Source organism: Athene noctua, chromosome 2, assembly GCF_965140245.1.
Source record: "Athene noctua chromosome 2, bAthNoc1.hap1.1, whole genome shotgun sequence".
NCBI classification, from domain to species: domain Eukaryota; kingdom Metazoa; phylum Chordata; class Aves; order Strigiformes; family Strigidae; genus Athene; species Athene noctua.
Genome location: NC_134038.1, coordinates 116,061,825 through 116,085,082, shown reverse-complemented (window position 1 = coordinate 116,085,082; position 23,258 = coordinate 116,061,825). Strand labels below are relative to the sequence as shown.

At 40.5% G+C, this 23,258-nt stretch overlaps 1 protein-coding gene across 1 annotated transcript in view; it reads left to right on the top strand.

The window, feature by feature from the left end:
* Positions 1-212: 212 nt before the first annotated feature.
* Positions 213-23,258, top strand: part of PITRM1 (pitrilysin metallopeptidase 1) — a 30,650-nt gene continuing 7,604 nt past the window's right edge. Inside the window, exons 1-20 of the mRNA XM_074899964.1 lie at positions 213-320; positions 719-821; positions 1,647-1,753; positions 2,678-2,829; positions 3,261-3,375; positions 3,483-3,579; positions 3,990-4,150; positions 5,400-5,526; positions 6,239-6,327; positions 6,888-7,016; positions 8,755-8,868; positions 9,307-9,403; positions 15,342-15,476; positions 17,379-17,517; positions 18,597-18,713; positions 19,877-20,009; positions 20,692-20,812; positions 21,602-21,678; positions 22,010-22,175; positions 22,300-22,400. Coding sequence (XP_074756065.1) covers positions 274-320; positions 719-821; positions 1,647-1,753; positions 2,678-2,829; positions 3,261-3,375; positions 3,483-3,579; positions 3,990-4,150; positions 5,400-5,526; positions 6,239-6,327; positions 6,888-7,016; positions 8,755-8,868; positions 9,307-9,403; positions 15,342-15,476; positions 17,379-17,517; positions 18,597-18,713; positions 19,877-20,009; positions 20,692-20,812; positions 21,602-21,678; positions 22,010-22,175; positions 22,300-22,400 — 2,327 coding nt within the window. The 5' untranslated portion in view covers positions 213-273. The remainder of the gene's footprint in view (positions 321-718; positions 822-1,646; positions 1,754-2,677; positions 2,830-3,260; positions 3,376-3,482; positions 3,580-3,989; positions 4,151-5,399; positions 5,527-6,238; positions 6,328-6,887; positions 7,017-8,754; positions 8,869-9,306; positions 9,404-15,341; positions 15,477-17,378; positions 17,518-18,596; positions 18,714-19,876; positions 20,010-20,691; positions 20,813-21,601; positions 21,679-22,009; positions 22,176-22,299; positions 22,401-23,258) is intronic.

Sequence of the window (23,258 nt, the reverse complement as noted above, 5' to 3'; positions counted from 1 at the left end):
TTCCAAGACATCCTCCCCCAAAAGTCTAATGTTTTGGGGCTGTGATTTCCCTCCCGCTAAGGCCCTCTGCCCCGCTCCGGGACCCGCCGCCCGGGGCTGGGCGGGCGGGTGCTGGGACGGCCCGGCCCGGCCCCGTTTCCCGGCGCAGGGCCGCTCCCCGCCGGGCCGGCGGCAGGGCGGGCGGAGCCTCCCGGCGCCGCCAATGCGGGCGGGGGCCGCGGCGCCTGCGCCGGCCCGGCTGTGCGGCCCGTCCCGCTGCTGAGGCGCCGAGCCATGTGGAGCCGCTACCGGGCGGCCGGCGGGCTGCTGAGCCGCGGCCGGTGAGGGCGGGGAGGGAGCTGGGGGCAGCGGGCGGGGGGTCCCGCCAGTCCTTCGCCCGGCGCCGGCCCCTCTGCCGGCACTCGGCGCGGAAGGCGGCCCGACCGCCGCCGCCGCCGCCGCCCCGGGCCTCGCCGCGGGCCCTGGCGGGCTCCGCGCTGTCCCCGGCTCGGCCGCGCTCAGCCGAGGGGCGGGGAACGCCGCGCCGTGTCCCGGGCGGGGACAGAGGGCCCCGGGCGGGCGGGGGGGCCCCACGCCCCAGGGGCAGCTGCAAGCCGAGGCCGGCGGGCCCCGGGGCGGGCGGCGTCCCTGGGCGCGGCGGTGGGGGGCCGCGTCTGGTTCGCTGCGGTAGCACCGGGGCGCGGGGTCGTGTTTGTTGTAAAGGGAGGTGTTATTTCAGGTCTTTGAGTCAGACGTCGTGGAGGTGGAAGAGCGTTCCCGCTAATGAGAGAGCGCTGCGGCACAGGGTTGGCGAGCAGGTCCACGGGTTCACTGTGAAGCAGGTGAGCGTCGCCCTTCGCTGATGTTTCCCCTGTGTTTGCGTAGGTGCGTTTGCCCTTGGTTGGAAAGCGCCAGAGTGAGGCCAGGAGTCTACACGCTGAATATTGGCATAGATGTTTTGGGTGGTCAGTTAAAAAATGATACAGTAGCTCCTTGTAGTTACTTCCCTGCAACCAAATTCTGTAGGTAGCATTAACACATGTTCCTATAGGGAGTTAACTCTTCGGGAGTAGATAACGCACCACGGGAGTTCGTGTGTCCGCTACAGATGTTGAGTCTTCTGAAAGTCCTGACAGATAACTGAACTTCACTGGACATTGCGTGCTGTTTTGTGAAATGCATTCAAGTAATATTTTATCTTCTAAGCTGCTTTTAATGCCTTTGTGAAGATCCTGCGATGGAAATAATGTGTCGAATTTCTTTTCACTTTTTTAAAGAGAAAAGCAGAGGCAGGGTAAAGGTAATTTGCAAAAAGTGATTGCTAGTGACAGAGCTAGTGGTAGAACTGAGTTCCTTGATTTTTCTTTGCTGATCTAATCACTGGCATTTGAATATATGCCTTTTCTTTGTATTTCTAATCGAATTGCTCTGGTCTTAACGTACCAGAAGAGTATAGTACTTTGGTCATAGTGTATTTTAATTGCTTCTTTAAACTTTATTTTCCATTTGCAGGCTACTTACCCCCCACTCCCCCCGAACAAAGAACTTGAATTTCAGTACTGCAGTATTATATACAGGATCAACAAACTGATCATTGTTACATCATCCATGATTGATTTGACCTAGTTGCTGTCACACTGTAGTACAGATGTTTTCTCCCAATGCAGGTCACAGCTGTTCCTGAGCTGTTCCTGACTGCAGTGAAGCTTAGTCACGATGGTACAGGAGCCAGGTATTTACATGTGGCTCGGGAGGACTCCAATAATCTGTTCAGGTAAAACGTTAATATATATATAATACATTGCATCTTGGCATCACCTTGTGGTTTCTAAATTATAATTCAGCTTCATAACTGGATATTTCTGTGATAACAAAGAGGATTTCCTTAAGAGTTTTTCATGTTGGAACAGATGTCATGAGGTCTGTTGTTCAGTCTGCTGCTCAAAACAGGGTCAGGTGCAGTTCCTCAGACATGTATCTAGGTGGGCCTTAAAAACTTCCAAAGACAGAGATTATGCAACCTTTCTACGCAACCTGTTCCAAATGTTTGTCTATGTGGGGGGAGTTTTTTCTTTAATACAAAGTTGGAACCTCCTTTGCTTCAGTTTATGAACATTGTCTCTCATCCTTCTATCGTGTGTATCTGTGCAAAGAACCTATCTTCATCATAACCTCCTTGTAGGGATTTGAAGGCAGCTGTTGAGTTCCCTGATGCCTTTCCTTGTCCAGGCTAAATGAGCATTATTTCCTCAGCCTTTTTTTGAGGGCATGGCTCCAGCCATCTTTGTGGCTCTCAGCTAAACTACTTCAAATTTATTATTGTGTCTTGTGTATTGGTAAGCTGAAAACTGGACTTTCCGATAAACTGCCCTATAGTTGCAAGATGTAAACTACTTTTTTCCATAACATTCCATGAAGTTTTTCCCTGAGCCTTTTGGGTAAAAAAGAAATGTGTTTAATTATGTGCTGAAAACTTCTGTTCTACGTCCAGATATAGAAGTGCAGAAGTTGTACACCCTCTGGAAGAGGTGGCTGAGCACTGAAGAGTCTTAAGAACGCAGTAACTCTGCGTCATGCTGTATGTCATGTTAGTTACTAGACAGTGATAATGTTCCCATAAATCACAGCTGCAGACAGGAAGTGGGTGGACTTCTCGTCACACATAACTGCATTCCTCTCTGTGTGCTCTGTCTTGCAGTGTACAGTTCCGAACCACTCCAATGGACAGCACGGGGGTCCCGCATATTCTCGAGCACACAGTGTTATGTGGTTCTCAAAAGTATCCCTGCAGAGATCCATTCTTTAAAATGTTGAACAGGTCTCTGTCCACTTTTATGAATGCTTTCACAGGTGAGCCCAAAGTAAATAATACCACTTAAAATGTGTGTGGTTTTATTGCAGTAGAGATGTCTGTCGGCTCTCCTTAATTTCCCTTTGGAAAGCCGTTGTGTGAATGTTGTGAGATGTTAAAAAAACTAACAAGGCAAGACAACAAAACAGATTTTGTTCATTTGGAAGTTACAGAGTCCCAGTAGAGCTGGATCTTTATCGTATGCAACAATACATTTAATTTTATATATATATATATATATCAAAAAGCAAAGTTTTCATAGTAAAAGAATTGCGGTGTTAAACTTACGTATATTCCTCAGCAAAAATATATCTCATAGAGTAAGTTTCTTCTCTTACAGTTATATGGATGAGAACGTAAAAATAAATGAGAGAAAAATGCATCTTAAACTTTCTAAAATTCTGATCTTTTTATGTTTGATTATATGCAGCTAGTGATTACACACTCTATCCATTTTCAACACAAAATCCTAAGGATTTTCAGAATCTCTTGTCAGTGTACTTGGATGCAGCTTTCTTTCCATGTTTGAGGCAACTAGATTTCTGGTAAGATGTGGACAGCTTGAGATGTATAAAAACCTTAAAAAAAACCCAAACCAAAATAAACCCAAAACCTTCAAACTCTCAATACTTCCTGTTATTAATTTTTTCAGGCAAGAAGGTTGGAGGTTAGAACATGAGAACCCAGCTGATCCTCAGACACCTCTGGTTTTCAAAGGAGTTGTTTTTAATGAAATGAAAGGGGCATTTGTAAGTTTTGTGATTGTTTGGTTTAAAATCTTATACACAGTGAAGTGGCTTAAGGAGCAGGTCAATGGCATTGTTGCAGTAGAGATTTCCATTCCTCCTTTGTGAAATTTAAATCCTTAGTAAAGTCAGCAAACTGTTACATGGTTATTCTTAATGTTGGTCTGTCAAAAACTTGTTTACATACAAAAAGCATCTTGTTAATGGATTTTATTATAGAACTTAAGTAATCTTTTAAGTTGATGTGATAACGTAGCTAGTTTTACAAAAGTATGTGGCACTACAGAACAAAATGCTTATGCTAGGGGGCATTCTTGTGTAAGTTAGAGCTCTGAGGTCTTCTTATTGAGCGCATTTTATTTTTAAAATGTGTTTTGGTGGCTTTTACTGAAATGTGGTGTTTTCCTCTTAAGACAGATAATGAGAGGATATTTGCACAGCACTTGCAGAATAAAATCCTTCCTGATCACACTTACGGTGTAGTATCTGGTGGAGATCCATTATGTATTCCTGATCTTACATGGGAGCAGCTTAAACAGTTCCATGCCACACATTATCATCCAAGCAATTCCAGGTATCTGAAATTTGTGACAAACTTTTCTATCTTATATAGTGTGTTAGCATTCTGTTCGTACTTTTATGAGGGGAGAACCAGCGTTTTCATTCACATGACCAGCAATTTAGATAGCCTATGCCCTACAGCAGCTAGGACAGCACTGAGGCAAGGAATTTGCTCTAGGAAGCACAGTGAAGGGTGAATTGGAGGCAGGAAAGAGAGACGGCTGATTTTCTGTCTGCTTGATTGTGAGGATTTGTTCTGGGGATTTTTGTTTACTGATGTTTATCTTGAACTCATATGTCGGGGTGGGGGAAATGGAACATACTAATGCATATTTGGCGATAACGTTAGGGAGTTAAGGTACAAGTAGTGTAGATGAGTCTAGGGGTTCCTGTCCTCCTTGAAGTCAACACAGATTAAGATATAAAAAGAAGTTACAAATGAATGGCTGTTCATTTGCTTCTGGATCACACATTACTGTATCAGGTTCTAAATAATGGATATTCGAGTCAGGTGCTAATTCTGTTGGTACTAGAAATATATTTAAGCTAAAAGCCAATTTGAAAGTGATGTGGAGGGAAATCTATAGTATCGTCATTTCTTCTGCATCAATTTTGTGTTCAATCTGTTAGTCTGATTAGTTCACTTATGGAACATCAGCTTGTGTCACAATAATGAATTTACTATCCTTTGTTTTTCTTATCAAGTATTCTACTGTACCTGTGTTTAGATTTTAATTGGGGAATAAGATTTGTCTGAGACAGACCTCATGATCATATTTAATCCAGCGGAAGTCAGCCGTGTTTCTTTTAGGTATGGGAATGTGCTTGGTAGACTGACCTGCAGAACTCAGCTGTGTTATAGATCAGTTGAGACATGGATCATCATATTTTATATGTTATGTGTGAGGATCATAAGAATTCTGTTTTCTGAAACTTTAGAGCACTGGGATTCTGCTTTCAATTACTAGTATTATTTTCTCTGCAGTATTGTATATTGCTGCAACTAAAAAATTCTAGCTTTTTGTGGCCTCTGAAGCATGAAACAGAAGTTGAAAAATGTGGAATTTTACCAGGAGATCTGTGAGGTTTATGTATGTGGCAAACTGGTGAGTCTTTAACCTAGGGGCATTAATAAGCATGTGCCATTTTATATGTAACTGAATCAGTGGAAGACACATGAAATTCAGAATATAATAAAAGCTGTTACTGTAAATTTAATGTAAAATCTGATGCTTAATCCCAGTTTTTCATTTGAAATGCAGATTTTTCACTTACGGTAATTTTCCACTGGAGCAACATTTGAAACAAATACATGAGGAAGCATTGATAAAATTTGAAAGAATTGAATCACATACTGACATCCCAAAACAGAAACTCTGGGAAAAGCCTGTAAGTTAAAAAAAATTAAAATGAAACAAGTAAAATGAAACAGTACACGTCCAATCTTGTAATTGCAGAAACTGAACAGGTTAATATTTTAGCCCACCCTGCTGGAGTTACTTTTTTATTTAGTTGTGTGTTTGTGTTTAAATGAGCTGAACTATTTTTATTTTTTGCTACAGTGGGGAAAAATAACATTTACTTTTGAGTTTCAGTAATGTAATGGTTGTGTACAGTTGTTTATTTTTCTTATTTCTAGTTGTCAAGTCCCTCATCATTTGAAGCACTAAAGCATTTATTAATGGAAACCATTTCATGCTACAGAGAGAAAAGCTGATACTAAATGTCAGGAAATATGCCCTCTAATGGTGCCCAAACTTCCAAACATTGGTGTCAACAAAATTTTTTTCCATTCTGTCCCTCTCCCCTCCCCCTTTTCCTCCCTGTCTTGTCCAGCAGCTTAAGCATTTTTTTGAAACCCAGCACAGAGTGTTATTATGGCCAGATTTTCTTGATCCTCTCCTCTGTTCTCCACTTGTAAAAACTGAGGTAGCACTTATTTTTCAAGATATCCTGTGTTTATGTATTTACTCGTGAATACTGAGTATCTGTAAAATTATTTGAAATCTTTGGAAGGAAGATGCTATGAAGATACATATTTTTATTTGTAACTTCTGCTCTAACTGTAGTCTGCATTAAATGTATTTATTATACTTTACAGAGAGAACACAGTGTAACATGTGGCTTAGACTCATTTGCTGCCAATCCCTCCAAGCAGACGACTGTCAGCGTCAGCTACTTATTGACAGAGTAAGTATATCAAAATGACGTTCTGAATCAAAGGCTCATTTTGGAACTATAAGCAAGATGCAGGCATATTGCATGTCCCCCAGTTCCTCTTCATAAATGTCATCTTTAAGGTAAATAATGCCATGGGAAAGCTAGACAAATCCTGCTTTAGTAAATGAAAGTTTAGTTGCTAAACAGAATTTTTCCTGTCTTTTTCTTTAGCAGATAGACATAAGGAAAATCAGCCGTTATCTTACAGAGCTCTTCAGTGAATTAGACTTTTGGGAACACTGGCTTCCTGTCTTTCAATTTCCTGCCACATGCAAGCTTTTCTGTATGACCCTACTACTAACTTTATCTACCACTGCAGCCTAATTTAACTTGCTTTGCTGCTACTTATAACAAGTGTAAGATGCAGAACCCTCTTAGTTGCCTAAGGTTTGGTGCGGTGTTTATAACTGACAATTGTTTCTCACTTGCTCCCTTGTTTCGTGGAAGTGTTTATTCTGAAATTAACTCAGTGATGCTGGGTGTCACATTTGTAGCTTGATGGTTTTTAAGATCTATTAATTTTTCTTCAGTATTACAGACACTTTTGAAACGTTCACACTAAGCCTGTTGTCTTCACTGTTGGTTGATGGGCCGAATTCTCCTTTCTACAAAGCCTTAATTGAGTCTGGTGTTGGTACAGACTTTTCTCCTGATGTTGGGTAAGTGTTGCAACTTACATTTCATCACTATAAGCAATGTTAGAAAAGTTACAAATCGCTATTAAGATGAGAGAAGTAATTTCTCATATAGGCAGTTTACCCCAGAATAATCATATTTCACTATTAAAACATCTTAAGAGTTTCTACTGATGAACTGTAAAGCATTCTCAACTATTAATTTTTGGCTTGTCAAAATAATTCAGTAGAAGCTATTTTAGCTTAAACAAAGGTGTACTGTTTAAAGCTTATGAACAGGAAAAATGGGTAGATAAAAATATGGTATGCCTTCAGTGCCCTAATTTACTTGGAGTTTTCATCTTAGCCATTTAGTATTAATCAGAAAAGTTTGCTAGCTTTTCTCTGTACTGTGTTTCCTTTGCTTTTTTTGCTTTAAATCTGTGATTTATTAGCAGGTAGGTTTGGCACAAATGTGCTTTTGTGCAATTTGGTACCGTTAACTTGCCATTGCCTCAGTACCAAAAGGGCTTACTCAAACTATAGCTTTTGCAGCCAGTCTTCTGAGTTTTCTCTGTCCTGCAGACTAAGGGTGGGTGGGCTGTCTTCACCTAACTACAGGCTCAGCTGCTCATCGTAGTTTGCCTTTATTGTTGGAAAGAAAGAAGCGCGTTCACAGGGCATGATTCATCTGACTGATTTTTAGACTTGGCGATGACAAAAATCACGCCTTTGTCTCCACTGACTGTCTCAGATGTTTGAGTGGAAAACCTTAATATATTAATCTATGATTTTAATGTCTTAGAGTGTTCTGCCTGTCTTGAACTGTCTCTACAGTCCCGGGCTTCCTGTGAGTCCTCTGTCATGCATGCCAGTGCCATTCAGACATCTTAATATCTGTCTTTAGACACTGAAGTAGTGATTTGGTTGTATGTTTTGTCAGCTGAGCTTTTTCCAGGTTGACTATATTAGCATGGTGTTGAACATACAGTGAGTTGGCCTTAATTTGCTTAGTGACTGTGCCGATGAATCAGTCTAGAAGAGTAAGTTTGATTTCAGAGATCAGGTTCTGGAATTCAACACCTGAGTCTGCCATTGAATTTCTTCTGTGGTTTTTAGATATGTAATAGTGGATGTTTAGAGGCAATGAGCACCTACTGGCTTTTGTTTGTTGGGTTTGGTTCAAACTTCTAGGTGTTCTGTTTTTCTGCAGGTGTCAATTTGTCTCTCTAAAGATGGGTTCTTATGATTAACCCTGACTGACAGCTTGGGCAAAATTATCTTTACTTTTTTTTTAAGTACTATTGAAAATAATTGCAACAAACATGGAACACTTCACTAGTTACTTTACAAATACTTCTTTAAAAGTACAAATTTAAAAGTAGCATTCCACTCACCAGCTTAAATAGAATGTGTGTTTGGTGTTACAAACAGCTAAAAGGTTCACCTTAAAAAAAGAGACCTCTTTACCTGAAGGTACTTGGAGGTGAGTGGGAAGATGAACAGAAAAGACCAGCTTTTCTTCTGCAACTGTTTTTCTTTCTCTAATATCACACACCATATGTTTTCTTAACAGTGGCTACTGCTACTGAAATTGAACAAAAAAATGCTTTTAAGTTCCATTTCTTGTCTCTTCGGTAATTATTTTTCTTTCTGTCTAGTCTTTAAAATCCTCCGTGTGTGTATGTGAAAATGCTGGGTGGTTTTACCCTTCTGCCTTTGCTGGCAGGTTTAATGCTTAAGTTCTAGTACTTGTCACTGAGTTGAATATGTTTTATTCTAGGTTTAATGGCTCAACAAGAGAAGCTTATTTCAGTGTTGGTCTACAGGGTATTGCTGAAAGAGACATTGATACTGTGAAACAGATAATTGCTAGAACAGTTGATGAAGTTATTGCGTGAGTACTGCTAAACTTTTGAGAGTACTGTTAGTTCTTTCTTACAGTCTTTTACAATTAGATATTAATAACATAATAATATATAGGCATGTAATAATACAGGTATATGTATAATAACATTCCTTAAAAATTCAGTTAGATTAAAATAAGTGCACCAAAGAAGCAGTAATACTGTTCCATACTCTTAAAACTTGTATCTGCTACTTCCTCTATTGCAGCGTATTCATCAGCATAACCTTCAGCAGTTTAATGATATTAATGCAGTTTCACTAAATGACACAGCATGATAAGATTGTTTCATATCAATTTTTATTCGGTGTGGAAGACATTATGTTGTAATGCTTCCTTTATCAATGTTATAATTCATTTTCATAACTTCACTTAAAGTGATCAGTGTTAATGGATATGATTTCCTTCTCTCATCACCCCTTCCCAAAGGAAAGGATTTGAGGAAGATAGGATTGAAGCTCTACTTCACAAAATTGAAATCCAGCTGAAGCATCAGTCTACAAGTTTTGGACTTGCACTGACATCTGTAAGTCTCTGTGTGTGCCTGTGTGTGCTGTTTTTTTAGGAATGGGTAGGAAATTTACCGTTTACAAGTTTATGAAATTTGTGGTTGCTTTGCAGGCTCTTGACACATAAAACTTTTCACTTAAGGGCTTTTCCTTTGTCATCTTATGTACATCTTTCTTTGTTCTTTCCAGTAGTCTTCAAACTACTGCTGGATTCCACACTGTATGAACTAATCAGGCAGTGAGCCTGTTGTCTTTGCCTGAATAGTAGCTTTGATTGCAGTAGCACTGATTACTTCTATAAGAGAGGCATGTCGTACTGGCTCTTGGAACTGTGTGTTTTGGCTAGATGCCTGTGTATTTTTAAAAAGCAAATAGAAGGACTGTGCTTTTTTGTGGAATTTAGGGTTGTACTGTTGTAATTTAATTTCAAGATTCACAAGTGGAAATGCACACTAATTCTATCTTTGGCCCAAATTTTGATACCAAAGCCATATCAAAATTCTGATACAAAGCTGTTACGGAAAATATGTTCCAGAGCGGAATGTGGTGTCTTTGAGAAGTCTGCAAGTCGTCGTAAATTTGGGCACGAGTTAGCTCCAGTATTTGCAGTCAGTTTGGAAGTCAGGACCTCCTGCTGCCACTTGTTCTCTAGTATCCTGTTTTTTTTCTACTCTTCTAAACAACTGAAGTTGCTGCAGCTCTTTTGTGATCTGTCTCTCAAGTGTTGTATCTTTAGCATGAACAGGATTTATTCCTTAGGCATACAAAGTTAGGTAAAGAAGTGGAGCCCTGGATTGATGAGACTTGTAAACGGCAGAGCACAACCAAGAGCTGTTTTAAATAAGATTGCTGTACAGTGAAACAGAAAAATTGTGGATATCTAATTGCCTGTCATGTTCCATAGCATAATCTGGCAAAATGTGCCTGACTTTTGACAGCCAGTACTTTCTAGCATGTCTTCAGATTGTGTGAGTAATTCTGTCTGATGAAATATTTACACTTGTACTTTATCTTACACCATTTTTAAGCCTTGAAGTTGATTCAACTGCTAGGACTTAATTCTAGAACAATTCCTAAACAATTCTTGCTTTTAAAGACCAGGCATGCAGCATTTAGTGTTAATACTCCCATAGAGGAGGGTGATATTTCAGTTCTTTTCCCTGAGGTCATGTTTTAGAAGTTGGTCTTGAAAAGGGCCTGAAAGGAACCCTAGTTATAACTAAAGTAATCATGGAATGGTTTGGACTGGAAGGGGCCTTAAATATCATCTAGTTCCAAACCCCCTGTCACGGGCAGAGCCATCTTTCACTGGATCATATCGCTTAAAGCCCTGTCCAACCTGGCCTTGAACACTTCCAGGGAGTGGGCATCCACAACCTCTCAGGGCAACCTGTGCCAGGGTCTCATCACCATTACTGTAAAGAATTTATTTATTATATCCAATCTAAATCTGTCCTCTTTCGTTTTAAAACAGTTGTCCCTTGTCCTGTCAGTACAGGCCATGGCAGAAAGTCTCTCTCTTTCTTAGAAGCCCCCTTCATATATTGAAAGGCCACAATAAGGTCTCCCCAGAATCTTCTCTTCTCCAGGCTGAACAACCGCAACTCTCTCAGCCTTTCTTCACAGGGGAGCTGTTCCAGCCCTCTGATCACTTTTATGGCTTTCTTCTGGATCTGCTCTAACAGGTTAATGTCTGTCCTGTACTGTGGACCCCAAATTGGATGCAGTGCTTCAGGTGGGGTTTCATGAGAGTAGAGGGGGAGAATCGCCTCTCGTAATGTGCTGACCATGCTTCTTTTTATGCAGCCCAGGATCTGATTAGCTTTCTAGACTGCAAGATCGGGTTGCGGCCTCATATCCAATTTTTCATCTACCAGTATGCCCAAGTGCTTCTCTGCAGGGCTCCTTTCAAACCATTCATCACCCAAACTGTGCTGATTACTTGTCATTGCCCCAGGCCAGATGCAGGACCTTGCACTTGGTCTTGTTGAACTTGATAAAAGTTCACATGGGTCAACTCCTCAAGCCTGTCGTGATCCCTCTGGATGGCATCCCTTCCTTCAAGCATATCAGCTGCACCACCACAACTGGTGTCATCTGCAAACTTGCTGAGCATGCACTCAATCCCACTATTTATGTCATTGATACTGTTCAATACCTTTATTAGTCCCAATATGGATCCCTGAGGGACAGATGCCACTTGTGACTGATCCCTGTTTGGATGTTGAGCCACTGAATACAACTGTTTGCATGCGGCTGTTCAGCCAGTTCCTTATTCACTGAATAGTCCATCCTTCAAACCTGTATCTCTCCAACTTACTGACAAGGATTTTGTGTGGGACTTTGTGTCAAAAGTCTTACAGAAGTCAAGATAGGTGACATCAGTTTCTCTTCCCTTATCTGCCAGTGCAGTCACTCCATTGTAGAATGCCAGCAGATTAGTCAGGCACGATTTGCCTTTTGTGAAGCAGTGTTGGCTATCACAGATGACAGCCTGTGTAATCTTACATGTCATGTGGTAAGGATTCTTTGGCTTCCATGCTGTATTCCAGTGCTGTGCTAGATTTACAATTAGAAGTACTTCCTTCTGTGTGATGTATTTACTAAAACCACATGACAATAGGTGAACCACTGGCTGAAGAGTGGGGCTTAAAGAGTTTTAGTAAATGTGGTAACATCTGGCTGGTGGCCAGTCACTAGGGGTGTTCCCCAGGGCTTAACTGTAGGGCCAGTTCTCCTGAATGTTTTTATCAGTGACCTGAACACAGGAGTTGAGTACACACTAAGTACATTTGCTGATGATACTGAATTAGGAGTTGTTGATTCCCTCGGTGGTAAAGAGGCTTTACAGAGACATCTTGATAGATTAGAGTTCTAGGAAATCACAAACTGGGTGAAGTTTAACAAGGACGAATGTGGATTCTGCTCCTGGGACAGTATAATACATATAGACTGTGGGACAAGGATGGAGTGCAGCCCTGTAGAAAGGGCCTGGAAATATTCAAGAGCAGCCTGATCTAGCTGAAAAGTAAGTGAGCTATTTCTGAACAGGGGCTGTAAAGTAACCCAAAGAGGTGTGTGAATATGCTGAATGAACTAATGTCAACGCTGAGCTGCATTAAGACTGTCTTTTCTGTGATTCTGTGGAAATGGCCCTGCTCGTTGCAGGGAGGCTGGACTAGGTGACCCTTAAAAGTACCTTTCAACCCAAACTACTTGATGATTCTATGACTAAAGGGATCTGGGGGTTTTCATTGATGGCAAGTTCAATATGAGTCGCATAAAGCCAAAAAGGGCCAACCAAATCCAGGGGCACATTAAGGACAGTAATGCTAACTGGTCAAAAGAAGTGATTGTCCCACTACCCTCAGCGTTGGTGTGGCCCAGCTCAAGTACTGTGTGCAGTTTTGGGCTCCACAATGTAAGGAGATAAATATTAGAACATGTCCCAAGGAGGGCAACAAAGGTGCTGAAAGGACTAGAGGGCATGTGTTCTGAGGAGGTGTTGAGGATACTAAAGTTTGTTCAGCTGAGGAAAGAGGAGGCTGAGGGGTGACCTCATTGCTGTCTACAACTCCCTCGTGGTGGAGAGCAGAGCAGGAGGTACTGATCTCTCTTGTGTCTGGTAATAGGACATGAGGAAGTAGCTTTGAGCTGTGTCATGGAAGTACAGACTGGATATTAGGAAAAAGATCTTCACAGAGAGGGTGGTCAAGCACTGGGACAGGGTCCCCAAGTGTACTAGTTTTGGCTGGATAGAGTTAAATCCCTTCATAGAGGCTAGGATGGGGCTATGCTTGGGATTTGTGCTGAAAACAGCATTGATAACACAGGGATGTTTTTGTTATTGCTGAGCAGTGCTTACACAGGGTCAAGACCTTTTCTGCTCTCCCCCCACCCCACCAGCAAGGAGGTGCACAAGGAGTTGGGAGGGGACACAGCTGGGACAGCTGACCAAAGGGATATTCCGTATTGTATGGCATCATGCTCAGCAGATAAAGCTGAGGGAAGAATAAGGAAGGGGGGATGTTCAGAGTGATGGTGTTTGTCTTAAGTAACTGTGGAGCCCTGCTTTCCTGGAGGTGGCTGAACACCTGCCTGCCAATGGGAAGTAGTGAATTAATTCCTTCTTTTGCCCTGCTTGCACCCAGCTTTTGCTTCCTTTACCTATTAAACTGCCCTTATCTCAACCCAGGTTTCTCACTTCTACTCTTCTGATGCTCCCACTGTGAGGAGACTGAGTGAGTAGCTGGGTGAGGCTGAGCTGCTGTTTTGCCAATTATTAGACCTAGCATAAAGGACACAGCCAGCATAAAGATGAACCAATAACCAAATTGTATTTGATACAAAAGGGTCAGTACATGGGTGAGTACTGGGGGTACAAACAAGTCAGATTATACATAATCGACATCAATCCCACTGACCCCAACAACACCACCATACAACCAACAATGGGTGGAATAAATGGTGAAATACAGTTTCCCATAGAAGGGATGGGAGACAACCAAGTCAACAAGCCAAATACGTAAGACCAAGGAAGCCACATACTGAATCTTTATACAGCCTGCGTTTACAAAAGCCAGACCTGACTGGAACCCAGTTCCAGGGAGGCAGGAGGTCCTTCCCCAACAGGGAACTCTGCACAGTGCATCCACCTCACAGACAGACACTGCCCCTTCCTGCCAGTGGTCCAGCTTTTATCCCTTAGTGGGACCCCTGACCTTTGGTTACTTAATATGTGACGCCTGGGGCTCATTTACCCAATGGCTCTCCCTGCCAGGCCGGCTGCACCCTGGAGGGAAGCCTAAAGGGAAACTCACCCCCCCTTTGTGAAGGGCTGTGGGAATCACCCATATGTCAACCTTAATTTGGGGCTTGGGGTTGAAAGCCCAGCATTTCAGCTGCCGGCTGGAGTTAAACCATGACACCAAGGAAGTGGTCACGGCCCCAAGCCTGTCAGTGTTAAAGAAGTGTTTGGACAGTGCTCTTAGATACATGGCTAAAGTTTTAGGTTGCTTACTGAGAACCAGCACTGAGTTGTAATGACCCCACAAAAGCCTCAAATAAGGAGTGACTACCTTTATTTCAAAAGAATTATTTGAGCATATTCTAAACAATACTATTCTTTAAAACACTTTAGGGATTTCCCACAGAATAGGTCATAATAGATATTACTGAAAAAGTCTGGAAGGCTTAGGATACCTGCTTGTAATTAAAGAGGTAAGAAAAGAGAAAGTAGTTTTGACAGTTCCTGTGCGTTTCTTTTGTATGTACTTTTTCTTTCATATTTACTTTGTTTCATTATTTCTCATTCACACAGATTACAAATGGAGAAAGTTTTGATATCTTGCCCTGTGGTGTATTTGAAGAACTTTTAATGACAGTTTGAGCAAACTTAATAGACTCAAACTAGAGAATAAAACTAGAATAAAAATCCTTCTGAAAGAAATATCCTGGGGATATTTCTGATTATTTAGTATCTTCTTTGTCCAAAGTCCCATCTATGGTAAATGTTTGAGTTACCTTATTATAAATCCTTTCATCTGGCCGATAAAACAGATCGGTAGACTGCAATACTACTTTTCTCTACAGTCTGTTTATTTTTTCCTTCTTTCTTGGGCTGAAAAGGAATTTATTTTAAATGGGAGGGAGGAAAGTATATTACAACAGATTTCCAGAATGCAGATATACACACCTGTGGAAAAAAAAAAAAGGTGGTCTGATATGATAAAATTAGAGGACAGAATGGAGAGAACAGAGGACAGATGATGACTGAATAGTCTTGATCTGAACAAACATTTCATCTTTTTTTTCCCCCTCCAAATATATTAGAGCTACTCATTATATGTCTGCTATACAAATATAAATTATAAAGTGGTTTTCGAACACAGATGCTGTCAGTTATAGAGATGCAGATGGATTGTCCTGCTTACCTAATTATTCTCTCCCATTCAGTACATAGCCTCCTGCTGGAATCAAGATGGAGATCCAGTGGAGCTTCTGAAGATTGCAGATAAGGTCTCTCGGTTTAGGCAGTGCCTTAAAGAAAATCCCACATTTCTTCAGGAAAAAGTTAAAACGTATTTTAAGGTAGGCAAACTTATGGAAAGATATCTTCAGTATAAATATTTAAATCACAATTTTGTGTTTAAATTTAAACTGAAGGGTAATTTTTCTATAACCATACTGCCTATTTTTAGGTGTAGATGAACAGCAGCACTTTTGACTGAAGTATCTTAATTTTAAATGGTTGAAGTGAAAACTTTTCAAAATTGAAAGAATTGGTTGGATATTTGGAAACACACATATTAGAACATTGATGAAACACTAATGTTTTACTGAATTATGATGCCTGATGGTATAGAAGGGCACATGGGTGTTTCCTAACGAGAAGTTCAGATGTGAACAGAGAATTATAACCTAATTATGTATTCCTTAGTGTTGGCATAGCAAGATGTATCTCTTTTGCTTTGGTTGTAAGTAGTTCTGTTGCTTCTCATGTTTACTGAGCTGCTGTCTGAATTTTGCTGTCAGTGCCAGTTGCTTTCTGCTCTTTTTATTGTTTCCTCTTCATATGTTCTACTGGAGTTCTTGAAGAAATAAAAGCAGTAAAGGCATTATAACATTGAATAGTTCTGAAGCCCTGAATTAGCTAATGCCAGAAAGAAACAAATTGGTGACAGCAGTGCAAAAGTGGGTTTGGGTTTTTGTGGTTTTTGTGGTGTTTGTTTTGGTGGAGGGTTTCTGTTCTTTTTCCAGTCAAATTGTTCAAGTTGTTTTGAAGGGCAGATCTATTACAGGTAACTGCCAACCTGACTTAATAGTGAGTAAATGCTGGTTTTCATGTAGTCAAAGGCAACAGGAGTCAGCAGCATCAGTTGAAATCTGTTTTCCTAAAGGCATTGTTAGTGTCTGGAACTAGTAGGGAGCTGTTAGCATTTTGTCTTTTTTAGGGAAGAAATACAGGTGCAGTATTTTTGAGACTATTCTTTACTATGCAGCTCTGATGAGGGGGCTAAAGCAAAGACATGACTCAGTAGGAAGTAATGAGAATAGTTGGATGTTCTTATATCAGAAAATAATACACTGTTATACACTGTGCCTGGAGGCTAATAAAGCAGGAAGGCCAGGAGCAAGGGAGAGAATGCTGTTCACCCTGTCCATTTTACTATACTTGGTTAATTTTGCATTTCCCTCTTCAACTCTATAGTCAGTCAGGTTTCCATAGTCTTTCCACATAAGCACAGAGGAGATAAACTCAAAACAGAATCTGATTTACATTGTCCCAAATTATTGGCAGTGTCTGTCAGTGACAGATGTTGCTGTTTGAGTCCTGCTTTGAAACGGTCAATTTTTGAGGTCACCATCTTTTGACTGGCCTCCCAGTATTATAAAAAATGGAAGCTGCTTGAGTAATTTTGTTATTAAAATTCCATAGTCTGGTATAAACAAAGAGCAGTTGTGACACAACAGCAGTTGTGACACTTGTGTAATGTATGGAGTTCTCTGGCAGGATAAGGCATGCACATTTTACATCATAGAGGATCTCTGTGCATTCAAGCTTGGGCAGGTTGAAAGAGGTGTTTAATGAAACCCTCCTGCATTTAACCAGTTTCCCTACCTTAGAACATTCTTCAGATAAAACTTGTGGCATGCAGCTCTGTAGTGTTTTGTACAGTTGTTTAACCTGGATTTAATTAGACTAATGAGTACTGTGTGCTGTTGAGGGATTCTGACTCTATACTAAAATTTCACAGAAGGTTGTTCATGCTTGTTCTTGTGGGAAGCTGCTTTTCTTCCCCACCCTTGTATCAGATTGTTCTGTATGAAATGAAGAGTTCAAATTGCATGTTTGTGATACTTTTGATAATACGCAAGCCAAATGATTCACAGACTTTTTATCTCCTGCTGATGAAGCAATAATCTGAGGCAAACTAGGAGGAAGTTGCCCTCAAAATTAATAATGCTTTGTTTTGGGATATATTTCTACAGGATAATCCACATAGATTGACTCTGTCAATGAGTCCAGAGGAAGACTACCATGATAAACAAGCAAAAATGGAAGCAGAAAAGCTGGAAAAAAAGGTCAATGCTCTTTCTGAAGAAGAAAAAACCCAAATCTTTGAAAAAGGTTAATGTGTTTTTTCATATATTTATTTGGGTTTTTTTAGCTGGTGTTCTGTAGAATATCTTATATTCTCAGGCACTCTCCAACGTTTGCTCTGAAAGGGATGCTTTTTTGGTTGGAAGTTCATGTGTATGTGTTAAGGGGCTATGCAGTATAGTGTCTACACTACAGTGTGTGATTTGTATATTGCATTAGTTTTAACTCTCAAAACCAGAATGATCACTGTCTCCAGTAGGGCAGAAGAAAGGAAATTGTTTTAAAATATTGATGTGCTTATTCTTTCCCACGTTAACTTGCACCAAGTACAAGATGAATTCCACCATTTACCTTCAAGCAGTTTATTTTTAGCATGTGAGGTCATCTTCATGCTCCTATAAAACTTACATTTTTGTAATTTTCTTATCTTTTCTACTTAAAAAGCCCACTATAAAAATAATGTTGTGTTTAACTTACTCTGGGCAATAACTTGGGAGTTTTGTAATTTTGTGAAAACAGTGATCTAGTCACAGAAATACTCCAAAAAAGTGGCATTAATCTTCTGAAGCTTTGGTACTAGACAGGGAATAGCGGAGTGAAAAATCAGATGAAGCTTTCTATTTACAATGATAAATTGGAGAGTACTTAGAGGTGACCAGCTAGAATTTGAAAGGCAGAAATGTAAACACAGCAGTTTAGCTGCATCCGTGTACTGACAGAGCACTTCAGTAAGAACTGGGGGGAATATGTTGGAAAGAAGCTTCTTACCTGCAGGGTCTGGGTTGCCTGGGTTGGCTTTCGCAGAGCTGGGTGACAGGACAGGCCTGACAGATGTCACTACTCCGTGCTTTGAATTGCATGTTACTGTAAACAGGATGTGAAGGGGGGATTGGATGGAGAATTTGCAAAGATAGAGTGTTCTGTTTGCTATTGCAATGTGATAATCTGCAGAATTTTTTTCAGTAAAATATTTGAAAAAATTATTGATAGAAAATTCTAAACTTCAAACTCTTGAGTTTTTCTGATCTGCATCACCTCAGTAGGTTTTGACAGCACTTTCACTAAAAGCTGAAAATGACAAGCTGATAGTCTGCTCTCCTTACTAGGTTTGGAATTAATGGCTCTTCAGAGCAAACCTCAGGATACCTCTTGTCTCCCAGCTCTACAAGTGTCTGACATTGAGCCCAAAATCCCATTCACTGTGCTGGAGACAACACTCACAGGTTGGTGTAACCACTATTTCCTCCTCACAAGGGCAGCACTGTTGGAGTGTTACCTAGCTGCTGGCACAGCTGTTGCTCCTTTTTGCTCTTTGCAAGGCATATGTGCTCACTCTTTGTTGCCCATAGTTACAGTCCTTTTCCTCTAGTGCACCACCTCTGCAGTAGATGGTTTGTAGTGGCTTTGCAGATATTTCTCGCTGTCACCTCCGAGGGGCGATGTGAGGCTGTTCTCTGCTCAGTCCAGCCTCCCACCCTTCCCAGGGGTCTGGCAGTAGGGCTCCTGAGGCAAGTTCCCTGCCACCTGCCTACTCACTGCCTGCCCAGCCCTGCAGCTGGAGGAGTCTCGAGGTGGCGTGCTCTGCTGCTCTTGAGCAATCTCCCCACTTGCCAAAGACTTAGCCAGTGTGCAGCACTACTGGCAGCTTGTGCAGCAAGCCTTCCTTACTACTCTCCTTCCCTACCCATTTTTTACAGAATATAACATACAGGAGCCATGGGGAAAAAAAAATAAAATTGTCATTCTTCGTAACTTCAGTGCAGGTTTCTCCCTGCTTTGCCAGTGGCTACCCCATGGATTGATAGTAAACAAGAAATTGTAGATCTCAGTTTTGTTACAGTTCTGTCAAGATCTTGCAGGTAATACAGCTCTGTAGTATATTTCTGATAGACACTTTCCTGCAAAAATTGCCAGCAACTGTCGAGTACTGTAGAATTTTGATGCTAAAATGACCTGGGTTTTGTTAAAAGTCTAATGTCTGTCTTCTAATGCCTGAGCTTAGAGAGACTGTACAGTGTGCAGGAATGTGCTTTCCTCAACTTTTGAGATGGTGAAGGCAAAAAATAAGGGAGAAAAACTTCTTGCCTTGTTCCTAAATAAATAACCATTCTTTTATTTGAATGTTAACTCTAAAATGTGATCTCTGTCAACAGAATTAATTCTCTCTTCAAATTCTCCAGGTGTCTATTACCTTACCATGGACAGAAACAATAAAACACCTTCAGTTCAGCATTCACTGCAATGTGCAAAGTTTAAACAAGAAGTGGCTCAAGTACTAACAGAAAATAACTCTTACTTGGAAGATCTTCTAAGAAATTATTTTGTTTCTATGTGTTTGTAGTAGGAAGCTGTTGGTTGTTCTTTGCTTTTGTTTTTTTATCCCTAGCTGATGAAATTCCTGTCCAGTACTGTGCTCAGCCAACCAACGGGGTGGTTTATTTCAGAGCTGTTTCCAGCTTGAACACGCTTCCTGAGGAGCTCAAGCCATATGTGCCGCTTTTCTGCAACGTCATTACAAAGTGAGAGGTTTACTTTCTTAGAAGCTGAAGCAATAAGCTGTAATACAGCTTACTGAAATAATACTACTTTTAATAATTTCAGCATCTCTTCTCATTATAGAAGGGAAATGCTGGTAAGTAGGTGTCCTGCAGAAACAATGGTCTTCCCTCTTCCCCACAGAGCTGCCAACTCCTTTCCTCTTCTACATCAGTCTCAGCCTTGTTCCCCAGCATCAGCACAAGCATTCCCTGAACAGAATAAAAATAGCCTAGCAGAAATTAATGTTTTCACTTGAGTAGATTTTTGGTCTAATTTCACCGTGTGGTCACAGAAACATTGACCTCATCATAGGGGAAGGAGTGGCACAGAGCAGAACAAGTGACCTGGGCTGGGAGGAATCTTCTTTTTATTGGTGATAAGAGCTTATGTAATGTTATTAATGTAGTTCCATATGAATGTTGGCAGCAAGCCTGTACATAAAGCAGACTTTTTAACACACCATTTTGAATTAACAGGATCCTTTAATTGAAAAGCTTGGTGTGAAACATTTATAAGGTATGAAGTATTACGTTTGCTTGATAATGCCCCAGATTGTTTAGTTGCTAAATTAGTATTGGCCTAAGCAGTCTACTTTGCAAATGCCATATGGATCCTGGTTTTGGCATATACTGAACATGGAAATAAATCTCTTGGTTTTTGCAGGATGGGATGTGGAGCGCTTGATTACAGGGAACAAGCCCAGAAAATGGAACTAAAAACAGGTGGGATGTCTGTCAGCCCACATATCATTCCAGACGATTCACATTTGGATGTGTATGAGCAGGTAAATTAATCATAAACTTCAAGATGTTACACTTGCAGTAACAGCTCTGTAGTTAAGGGTCAGTCAGGGCTTCCATGTCAGCTATAATGTGCATTGAAAACAGCATATAAAAGGACTCGTGCCTTTTTCTGTAAGATATAAATTTGAAAATTACAGTAACTTAGTATTTTGTCATAGGGGAAGTGCTCAGTGTGGTTATCCATTTTAAGACAGTGCTTCACTAGCATCTGTCACCATGTTTCTTGAGTGCTACAGAAGAATTTTGCAGAGGATAGAGGACAGAATGGTATAAGTGTTATACATAGAAATTGCTGTTAACATGTGTATCAGTGTTAATGTGGTTCAGAAACATGAAATGTTTGCAAGATCATTAGATCTTAGTATTGGGCATTACAGTCCTAGCAATATCTCTTAAGGCTTTTTTAGACTTGCTTGGGTCTGCTCCCTGCAGATCCTGGTGCTGAAACAGAGGAACTCCTCTGAAGAAAGGTGCATTTGCCAGAACAGTTTTATTTGTACTTGATATGAAACATAAGAAATTCTGTTTCTGAACTGCTACTTACTGTTGAGAAGGAGGAATTGACAGGCTTGCTTTGTGTGAAGAACAATCATATTTCAGGTCTGCTCTGATTTTAGTAGCACAGCCTGCATTAGTTTTGTGATGTGTAGCATTAGGGTGGCATCATAGCATCACTTTCATAAAAAGCTATTGTGCATTTCTCAGGCCATTGCTTTGGCTGTCTTGTGTGAAGGGGTTTTGTTTGTTTTGTTTTTATTTTTTTCCTTTAGGGTGTGCTCTTTTCATCTCTATGCTTGGATAGAAATCTGCCAGACATGATGCATTTATGGAGTGAAATATTTAACAAGTACTGTACATTGGGTTTCATTCGTTTGTTTGTGGTTTTGCGTGTGTGTCGGGGTTCTCTCTTTTTTTTTTTTTTTTTTTTCCCCTCTTACCCAACCATTCTCCTCTTCTTAGCGATCCTACTTTGGCATTTCTTTTCATAACTGTATCTTTAATAGCTCTCTGTTTTTAAACCTATGTATTTCATAATTTGCATGACTATATAGTGGATTAAATGGTGAACCAGCAGTTTAAAAGCTCTTTGTTAAACTTGGGACGATGAATGATTCAGTCTTATATATTCCATTGGTGTGCTTTTGTGTGAGACTTAGAGACCTACTTCTCTTCTTCAGCCCACGATTTGAGGAGGAAGAACATTTCAGAGTTCTGGTTAAGAAGACTGCCCAGGAGCTGTCAAATGGGATTCCAGATTCTGGGCATTTATATGCCTCTATTAGAGCCAGCAAAAACCTTACACCTTCCGGAGAACTGCAGGAAATGTTCAGTGGGATGGATCAGGTGAAAAGTTAATGGCATCCTTTAGCAAGGCTCAAATTCTTGACTTTGGAATTACAGTGTTCATTTTTGCTAAGTCTTTCTGTTGGCTTAACCTGTAGTCTTTCTGCCTTCCCTCCCCACACAGGTGAAGTTGATGAAGAGAATAGCAGAAATGTCTGATATTAAACCAATACTGCGCAAACTACCACGCATTAAGAAGTATTTATTAAATAGTGACAACATCAGGTGAGTTCTAGCTGAAAGGAAAAGGGGCATTTTAGTTAACGAGAGGCCATGGCCTGTGAATGTGCATTTCTCAGTGTGCTTCATAGAGTACTGGGGTTTTGTGAAACAGGAGGTATGTGGAAAAACTACAAAAATGTTATTAGTTGAAATTCTCCCTGTTTACAGCATAGTAGCTATGTCGTATTCTTTTTAACAGGTAGAAGAAACTTAGAGCAAATTTAATATGTAACTGTTGCACCAGAAGTGTGTAAATGGCCTGTGAGATTATACAGAAAGACTCAAAATTCTGCCTTTTTTTTTTCTCCCTTAAAGGTGCCCATTAGGCAAATGCTGTTATACTGTATCGTAACATTAGAATACAATTTGGTTTTTTTGTTTTTTTTTTTTTTCTCCCAAAAGGAAAATAGTGACATTCTGAAATCTGCTTTATGCATATATTGGAAAAATTAAGAGGGCACTTTAAGGTGTTTAGTGTCAGATGCATTAGTTCCAAAAATAGGTCCATTAGAAGTGCCATCAGTTGCAAAGTTTTGTTTTGAAAAGCATGAAAAGATGAATAAAATTATGGAAATATCTGTACTGTTCAAAACCATGGTAGGTCTGCCTGTAAAGAGAGAATACAGAGAGCATTAGTTTCTTTGTGAGACATACATATTTTTCAAAACTGATGTAGTCCTGTCCTGGGCACAGAAATGGTTTGACAGCCACTGCTAAAGTTTAGGTCTGAAGGTGTTTTTGGGCAAGGAAAAGAAAAGCAATTGAACTGTGACTTTTTTTTTTTCACATCAAACGGTGGATTATGATTTGCTTTTTTCTGTGATAATGATTATCAGTGACTGCAGATGTAACATTCTGATG